This window comes from Bidens hawaiensis, unplaced genomic scaffold (assembly GCF_021521415.1).
Source record: "Bidens hawaiensis isolate Kalapana, Puna unplaced genomic scaffold, B.hawaiensis_p1.1 tig00042216_1, whole genome shotgun sequence".
In the NCBI taxonomy this organism is placed as follows: domain Eukaryota; kingdom Viridiplantae; phylum Streptophyta; class Magnoliopsida; order Asterales; family Asteraceae; genus Bidens; species Bidens hawaiensis.
The window spans coordinates 78,127-88,421 of record NW_027497456.1 but is presented as its reverse complement, the minus strand read 5'-3'; the positions used below and the strand labels follow the sequence as shown (position 1 = coordinate 88,421).

The 10,295-nt window shown below is 33.4% G+C and overlaps 1 protein-coding gene across 1 annotated transcript; it reads right to left on the bottom strand.

The window, feature by feature from the left end:
• Nucleotides 1-5,972: 5,972 nt before the first annotated feature.
• LOC143593413 (uncharacterized) lies at nucleotides 5,973-6,415 on the bottom strand. The gene is made up of 3 exons (XM_077073049.1): nucleotides 6,303-6,415; nucleotides 6,107-6,225; nucleotides 5,973-6,064 (listed from the first exon to the last, which is right to left on the bottom strand). Exons 1-3 carry the CDS (start codon nucleotides 6,413-6,415, stop codon nucleotides 5,973-5,975), a joined length of 324 nt encoding a protein of 107 aa, XP_076929164.1.
• Nucleotides 6,416-10,295: the final 3,880 nt, after the last annotated feature.

The window sequence follows — 10,295 nt, the reverse complement described above, 5'->3', positions numbered from 1 at the left end:
CTTTTTATGTTATAGATATAGTTTAACATCTTTTGTAACATCTGAGGGTAAAAAACTTATGTCAAATATTTGTGTTGACTGAATGCGTAGTTTAAATTTTATATTGTTTGTTGATATGTTTTCCACCCGTGTGTAACACGGGTTATTATTCTAGTTAACATAATATTTTAATGAAAAAAGAAAACGAGTAGGATTGTAATAAATTTAAAAATAAAAATTCTATTTGATTTTTATAAAGTATTTTCATCCTTTTAACATAATAGAAAATTAAGAAATTTTTATATTATTCATATTCGATATTACTTTAACCATTATCTATACTTTTAACAAAATATATAATTGAATTATTAGTTAACAATATTTTTCACATCAAAAGATTTCTCAGTTTATTAACACGCATACATATTGTTATCTTGGAGTCTTAGTAACATGGTAAACAACTTGGCCGAATCTAGCTAGGGTAGTGAGAGCCAGACGTTTAGCAGAGGCCGTAATTTTCAGGGGCTAAATTTATTATATATATTTAAAAACAAAATTATAAAATATGTATGAATCATAATAATCTTAAATATATTGGGCTCAAACTTTTTTTTATTCATAACATTAATCGTCATTAAAAAAATTAGTTTATATATTTCGTTACTTCTTATAGGGCATATGGGCCTTTTTATTTCGGCTCGTCCGAGGCATTTAAAATCTCGAAACCCGCCCTATATATTTTTGCAAAGAGTTGCAACCATTTCATCCCGGTCAGTGTGAAAATTCGACTGCTATTTAAAGGAAATAATTTGAATTGTTTTAAATACAATACTACAGCTTTGTTTCTTCATATAAAAGAAAATCCTCATTCTTTATAAACACGTTATGTCTTATCCCATTATTAATTTCATTTACACTAACTATTTTAATTTGACAGTGATATATCTACCACTCAAAAAGCTATCCAAGTTGAATGAAATACGAAACCAACAACTTATAGATAAAATATATAAATAACATGACCCCATTTAATTGGTGAAATTTCTTTTATTAGAATAAACAACTTTCCTTAACCTTTTTATGAGTTTATAGTTATGTAATTTTGTTTAATACAAATTGTGACTGAAAAAAATTAAACTACAAATATAACTTGACAAACTTTTTGATAAAACACAGATACCATTAGTGTATTTTTTTTCTAGGTACTAACTTCAATTTAATGGAAACTCATGCACTCTTTTACTTCTAAACTAGACCCATTTTTACAATCATATGATTCAAATCCATAACATTTGTAAAAGATAAGTCTTATCAAACTCATTGATACCTGTAGAGTGTAGAAAAAACTTAAAAGACACTTTGGCCTATTTGACAACTAGAAAATTATCTCAAAACCAAAGGAAATTTTATTAGTTGTTGTACTTGGCATAAAAACTGCTTATGCTCTCCTTTTAGTACAAATGAAATTTAATACATATTTCAATAATGTAACAGCTTTAATGAAAAAAAATAAATAAATAAGTGAGCTCCACATTATGTTACTAACTTATCAGTTATCACCATCGCTATTCGTAATACATGAATCAGCAGCAAATCAAAGAGTGGGAATGCTACCTGGCAGTCTCCACGCCATAAAATCGCATTTGGTGCAAAAATATAGTGTCAAAAATGGATAAAAAGAATTTAAGAAATTAAATGAGTTTGATGTATACCGTGCATACACTTGTTACTTCTTTATATAACACGTGGATTGCAATTTGTTGCGTAATGCCGTAATCGTTTCAAATTCCTAATTCTTGGATACCTGCTTGGCTTTTATTCAGGAGATGGATATATGTATAATTGCAATCAAGGCATTTTGTCATGTATTATTATCCAGGGCTATGTTATACAAACACCCTATCCTTTCTTACAAGATGCTTGATGCACATTGCTAACCATTAGGATGTGCAATATAACTAATGGGGCCGATGTTGCACCAGTGGTGTCACGGGAACATTGCGCCCCCACCTCCAGACCACTAGTGGCGGGTCTCAATGAGCCCCCATGGAAGCCATTGAGCACCACTGCTATCAGATTTTTTTCTTATATTTTATTACCTCTATAATATAAATAAATGCAATGTGAATGGAACATAGGTTGAAGGGTGAAGGAAAAGGTGATGCGACGCTAATGTAGGGTTATCAATTTATGGCACGGACCTGTTAACACAACATGATATTGGTTTTAACAGGTTTGGATTTGAGCTTATCATGTTTTGTGTTTTAAACATGTTGACCTATTTAAGACATCTTAAATGTTTGTCCTAACAAGTTAAAGATTTGTTAGCCTATTAGTAACCTGCATAGATTTTTAATTTAGAAAAATAGATAAACATACACTCCTTAAGTCATAAACTTAAAGTCATACTTAGATACAACATTTCACTCATGCCCGTCAGAACCCGATATTATCTATACCATATATAATATATAAGTGGGGCAAATTAATACGGTAGAATTTAAGAGTTTTACAACTTATAATGCATAAGGTACATGTTTAACTAGGTTTAGGTTGGTCTTTTACACACATATCATCCACATTCATTTGATTTGTATAAAAATAATTACAAGTACATCAACTTTACTTAAATTTTGTAAATTTAAGAATTAGTTACAACCTTAATCCCTCATGATTACGCATTTTTTACTCTTAACTTTATTCTTTTTGGGTTTCTTCATATATGTTTTACAAAAACATGGTTAACACGAATTTTAAATGAGCTTATTTTTGTCGACATTACGATATAATTTTTTTTCAAAACAGATCGACAGTTTAAAATATACAAGTCAATACTGCATTAATTTACAAGTTTCTTAAAGGACAAATGTTTACAATCTCATGTTTTTATATAATTACATATCTAACCCTTTATCTTTTAACTTGTTACATTCAAAATTTAAATAATACTTACAACTTTGGCCTCTCATGTTTATCTAAATATTACTCAACTTTATTTTTTTTCCTTCTTATGTGCTTTATAAAAATGTGATTAAAATTATTCAAGTTATATAAATATTTAAAATAATTAAATGGACGTGAGTCAGGCTCGGTATGAAGTTCGAGCCGAGCTAGAGCTAGCCTTGGTTTAGTGTGCTAACAACCTTTAAGTATTGTTCCGCGCTACATCGTGCGAGCACTTGACTAGTATTTTTAAAATAGATGCTATGATTTGTTTCTATAGTTCTATGGTCTTTTGTTTAAAGTATGTTACGGATTTGTCGTTTCTTTATTTCAAATATGTTATGAATTATGTATTAATTAAGACTTTTATGCCCGTTTTGAAAATTTCTGTTTCATTACACATATATTATTCATTGTATCTTTAAGCAAGTCCCTTAACAGGTCTTAACATGTTAACCTGCTACTAAACAGGTTTGTGTTCGTGTTTAGTATCACAGGTCATCGATCGTGCCGTGTTTGACATGTTATAACAGCCCTACGCTAATGTGGCGAATGGTCTAGAGTGATGAAGAGTGGAGTATAACGCATAGCCTTAGCGGACAGGGTGTAGGAACCTCGACCGTGTTTTATTTGTAATATAGCGTTTCTAAAAAATAAATTAAAAACTCTTAACGGGTAAAATCTGAACAAAGTTAACCCAATCAAATCAGTTTTATTATTCAAGAACTGGTATACCAATATGCCACAACGAAAAGAATGACAAAATAAACAAAATTTCTTTAAGAATACACTGAAGATATATGGATTATTTATTAAAAATGTTTATCTACCAAATTTTACTTTATGTATCTATAAACTTCTGAAACAATAACGAATTAACACTTGTGAATTATGGTTTGCTTATTTGATATTGTTTATCTAATTATTTCATAAAAAGATAGAACCAAGATGCAATAAGACGATTTTCTTCAACTAACATAAATGTTACGTTTTCACTACATAGTGTGCAACTGTGCATACCAGAACTGTAGAAGTTATGATTTGATGATTGTAGGGGAGCCTGGGAGGGGCACTCAACAAGTATTAGCTTGAAAAGCCCATGTCTGATCCAATCATCAGTTTAACCCAAAAATAGGCCGGCCTAATTCGTTCTTAATCCAAAAATAGGCGGGCCGTCGCCAATCCGATCATTGGTTTTAAGTATTTACCCAAAAATAGCGGTAAATGAAAGAGCTAATAAAACTGAAAGTTTATAAAAGGGTTCAAAAGACTCAGGTCTTAGAAAAAAAGACTGCAAACAAATTCACACTTGTTTGTTTCTAAAACAAACTTATTTCAACACGAGGCCCATTTTGGTGAGAGCCCGAACCAAACTGACTCCTTTTTAAAAAGACTCGTTTTGACTTGGAACAAATTTTGCATATAACTCATTTCCATCAGATCCCAATTTGACCTGTTACCCTACACGACACACTCGTTTTGTCAGGCTTAGCCCAAGGCAAGACAGACAGACCTGGACTTTTGCCCAGGCCAGATCATAAACTTCCACAACAATTATTGAGATACGCAATCAATATCAGGTGTGATCAAAGACTATTAGTTCTAACTAGAACTAGACGGGCCTAACTGGTTCCAACTTGGATTTTTTGCCTAGATCAGATCATAAACTTCCCACAACAGTAACAAATCAAATAAACGACACCAGTAAGATGATGCAAATACATAAGTAATGCTATAGAATATAGAGCTCCAAATGGGTTCATAAACTTCCATTTGTTTCCAGTTCTACCAGGAAAAGTAGTATGAGATTAAGCAATTTATGGTTTAAAAACACCAAGCTTGATGGAAACCATCCAATAATGAACAAACAAGAGTAGCAAGAAAAGCTGAGATGCAATGTGTTGAAACCCTTGTCACCGAGGAAGTCCAAAGTCTAGAAAAAAACCCGGAAAAAAAATCAGTCCCAAGAAGTCTCAAGTAAATGCTCTAGCAACACATAGATCAATCAACAAACACAAAATCTGGATAAAGATTTGTGGGTCACATGACTTCAAATCAACGGTACCCATGATAACATCTTATATGAAAGGGCCATAGAAGATGAACTCAGGAAATAGGATCTTATGGGGAAATCCATGTGCCTAAATTCTAAAAGAAACCTTCAAATACATGACCCCATAAAAAGCATGTGCATATGCGGTGTCCACATCAGCACAAATGTACATGTTATTGTTAGCAACCAGATTAACCGACTTTTACTATTTACACATTATGAACAAGACATATAAAGTAGAGTGAATGCACAGTCAAACAGGACAAATTTATCAGCCAAGATGAAGAAATTGCCAAAATCATAGAAAAAATATTTCAATTCGAGTACAAAGTTTAACTTTGGAACAAACTGCAAAGTTCAAGATGGAGAATTTAAAATTCAAAGCAAATTTCCATAACAAAAGATTCAAAGCAATATGGAAATTTTCATATGCGTTAATTGCCTTGATCACTCCTGCTGTCACAATGATGATGCAAAACCTATAGCAGTAAGCATTAGAACTAGTCAAAGTCATATCTTTTTGCTGCTTTATTCATCAGTAGAGCCCAAAAAAACAGTAGGCTAAAGTAATAAACATTAAAAACGTCCTAAATGCACCATAAGCATTGCATTTTCTCGTCCCCTATGATGTATACCAACTGTTTGAAATAACCATGCCAAACCTAACTTTTCGTAGCAATGATAAAGCATATTGATCAATGATCATCTTAATAAGAGTTATACACTATCAAAGTATCAAACTACAGAGTTCTTAGTACTGAACTATTTGCAGGCACAAAAGAAAACCGCCTGATTTAATTATTATAATTATTAACAAAATTAAGCAGTTTAAAGAAGCAAATACCGAACACGCACTAAAACTTACTTATCCGGTTTCTTTCTCTAATAAACTAAATCGAAATCCTGGTTACTAACTCACAAAAAGCAACAGCCATCAACTAACTTCAATAGTTCAATATTTACCAATCCATTAACTTCTAACTGCTTTTATGCTTATTCAATTTTTCACATGAATATCTGAACAATGGCTAGTACTCATAGCAAAAAGTAAACAATTATATTCACATAACTTATATGCAACTCTAATAACTAAAAATAAAATAAACTCACAAAACAATGTAAATCATATACCTTGAGATAGCCAGCTCCAACAGGTGGATTCAACACCAATACTGGATATAAGACGAGCAGATGCAATAGCACTGTGAAGAGGCACCATTGACTCAACCGTTCCCAATGCCGCAACAATCCTGAACAACACGGAACATCAAAATTAAATTCAATTGTTTAAGCTGCTCGAGGAACAGATCGTGTTGATGGATGAAACGGATGAACGTGTACGGATTTGGGGGTTAGGGTTCGTGAAATTAGATTTGATGTAGAATTAGATGCGATTGTTCTTGCAGCAGAGGCGATCGATGATCTGGTTGCCGAAGCCATGGTTTATTTTATTTTAGCCAGTGTTGTGTAAACTGTAAACCCTAACTTGAACCCTTGTAGAAGAGAGACAGGTTTTTATGACATGTACTTCAAGCAGTATTTGTTGTACATTCATGCTTTGCGGAAATTACATCACGGTCCCTAGAGTTGATGATCATTTACTTTTTACGTTAATTTTGTTAAAATGATTACACATATCCAAAAGTCCATTGGTAATATTATTCTATTGTTTCAATTAAATTCTTTAGTTTAACCTTTTAACATTCTTAAAATAGTTATTTTTATGTTTATTAATTGTTTTTTACCCCCACCCATTTTAAACCAACGAATATTTTGCCCCCGCACTATAAATTCCTGGATTTGTAACCTTATAAACTAATTTAAACGTTTGATGCGAACCGTAAATAGTTTTGGTATGTAACACGGTAACACCACAACAAGTTCAACCTTAGTAACTGGCTTGTCTTTGAGTATCAGGGCTTACAACAATGATTTTGAAGGTCTAAATCAAAAAGAGATTTTGTGGTCCATAACACCATACGAATATGTGATGGACGCTTCTAATCCTACTATGTGGTGGATTAAGGTCATTTACATTTATATATGTAACTAGTACTATTACTCGGCGCGACGCGCCGGGCATGTTGGTGAAACCCGGATAGTGACAAAACTCAAGCGTTGTCGGTCCCGAGCAATGAGGTGGTCAGTTGACGTAAATTAGATCAATTTTCGTAACGTTCATTACGATACCAGTACCAGAAAAATGTTGCGGACCAATAAGGCGCCGGAAAATGGCCCAATAGGGACTTTACGGCACCAAACTTATCTTTTATACTTAAGTAATTAGGTTGAAAAAACAAGGACTCACACTTAATCAAAGTTTTAGATACTTGTATAAACTGACCGGTACTACCGGATACAACCCCGGTATAATCAAGGACGGTAAACCTAGGAGACCACATATGTTTTGAGCCACTGGTAAATCCGATTATACAGGCTCACACCATTAAACTGATTTTAAAAATCTTTAAATTTGATTTTTAAATCATATAGAATTTTGGGTGGTTAAAGAAAAACCGAAAGGAAAATTTCATAATGATGATATGGATAGCATGTTTGGGGGGGAAAACATGAACTGACTTCTCAAACACAAGGTTACTTGTTATGTATGTTATTTATCTTACGTTATGATTATGGTAACTAGAACTTCTTATTTTGTATTTTAGGAAACGAAAATAGTTATGCCCTTGTAGATGAGGATGGCGATGATAGCGAATTTTATCTTTTAAGCGATCGTGAACTTGATGCATTCAACACTCCAAGGGTGGACGGAGTGCTTGCGGGAGGGAGGCGGTGTGCCGCCTCGGTACGTCGGGAACACCGCCCGTCTCTTGCGGTACCGCAAAAAACCATCCTGGGGCGGGGTCGCCATGCTACTTCTCCCACTCCTCTTTCTCTCTTTGTTTCTCTCTCTACAAATTAGTGGTTAAAGATGGACATTTTCATAGTTAAAAGATGGTTATGGATGAAATGACGTAACGCTAACATAAATCGGAGAAAACGTGAAAGATAGTTATGAGGTGGAATGGACACTCCCACCACTCTAATATCATAAACCTATCATAGGATTTTATTTGAAAATCATTTCATTATCTTTAAAGTCAATATATTTTTCGTAAAGTATGAGTGGTAACTTGTAACATTTTTTAATAATATTCTTTCAAACTTTTGACCCATAAAATTACGAAAAATAGTTTTTCAAAATAGCGATGCATGTCTGTCTACCTACGACGGTTGAAAGTTGAAACTGAAATGTCCAGAATAAAAAACTATAATAAAATCAGACACAACAGGTTTCACGTGTTCCTTCAGTTTCAAAAACAAACACATGAAACAATAATACTGAGAAAATTATAGCATATAAAGTTATAAACCATTTGTATATATACATTTGATTGATTTAGATCATTGGCGTCTACAGTCTCTCCATATTCGCCAAAGATTTATGAAATATTCTTGAGTTACTATGGTCTAAGTACACGTAACAATTTTGTAGATGATATCTTCAACGCACTTGAAATTAAGGGAATCTCCACACGTTTGGCTGACATAAGCGTAGGGGGAGCGCGATTGTCATATCCTGCGCAAGGGATCGTTGATTCGTTGGAACAATCATCATCGATGGCGGTGATTATCTTTTGCCCAAACTATGTTACTACGCCAAGATGCTTGGACGAGCTCGTGAAGATCATGGAATTAAGCAAGGCGATGGAAGGAGGTTTAAATGTTCTTCCACTGTTCTATGACGTCGATCCTTTGGAACCTTCGCAGCTCTGATTCGCATTTTCAGGAAATGCAACGGGTGAGTTTGCGATTTGGGAACGCTTTTGGTGTACATTCGAACGAACGCGCGGACTTATGGAGGCAGGCTATACTGGAATCGACTAGTTCACACGGATTAAAGCTGAATTTGAGGTGTATACCCAATTGGTAATTTCTTACTCTTCAACCTATATGTGCTCTAAATGCGAAATTTGTAAATCAAATCCGGTAATTTTTTTTTAAATACTAAATCAATTTCATTAAACTCAAATCCGGTAATTAGTTTTTCTAATCTACCTTGAATAGCTTAATTTTGCTTTTCAAACTATGTTGCAAGGAACGTACCTAGTTGGATAGAATGGGGTGTGACTGCACCTCGTGACTTTTTTAATATATTTGGCGTAATCATGAGCGAACCCTAAGAAATTTTAACACTAACCTCATGAAAATTTGAAATCGACCCATGAATTATTGGCACCGACTCTAAAGAAAAAGTTTTTTAAAATTTATAATTATACAAATATAGACTATATAGTTATATGAACATACAGTGTTAAGATTTAGAACTCATTTCTATCTTCAGGGATTACCTTGATTTTGTTGAGGAGATTGCTGAAACCGTTTCAAGATATCTAGGTCGCGTGCATTTATCTACTATCGATGAAAATATAGTACGACTAGTAAAGCCTCACCAAAAAAATGCAAGATCTTTAAAGGTCAAATCAGGTTATTCTCTCATTTTATTACTATGATTTATGTCAAACTACATATTTCATGTGAAATAGCAACCTATAATGATTATCTTATGTTTTTGGCCTCAGTACGTGATCAATTCTTCAAAGTTGCAAAATTTGGGTGGACTCATGACATTTTCTTGAGCTTTAGATGAGAAGACTGTTAAACCTAACAGTGGAGCCGATGTAAACCTGATATAATCAAGAACTGATCTTGATCAGTTTGCTGACCAAGAAAACTAAGATTGCTTCCTTGTGAATTGTTGCTTTTTGAATATTACTGTTCGTACAGGAAGTAGAGGACAAATAATATATTCACCTTGGTTGGGCTGCACAATTATATTGCAAACAGAATGGATCTTTCTTTGACAAACAAAGACTTCGATGATTTTATTAAGAAAAAGACTAACTTAAAAACTTTTAATAAGCCTATGTGAACCAAGGGTTTATATAACACCCTTAATTCGTATCCTACTCGTATTCAAATACACAATTTGAGCCAAACACAAATAGGAATTAGGATAAGACTAACTTAATTAAAATAAGACTAACTTATTAATAAATAATAAACGAATTATTATTTAAAATCTCCTCCAAGCCACCCCATGAGATTTACCGAACCGCCCTTAAATATCGTCTCGTTTAACACTCCCTCTCGATATTTGCTTCCTTCATTCCCAAGCGAGTACAAAACTTCACAAGCTTCTCTTTTGGCAAACTCTTCGTGAACATATCAGCAGCTTGCTCCAACGTGTTAACATATTTAAAATCAATTTCTCCATTCAACACCTTCTCACGAATAAAGTGATAATGAACTTCTATAT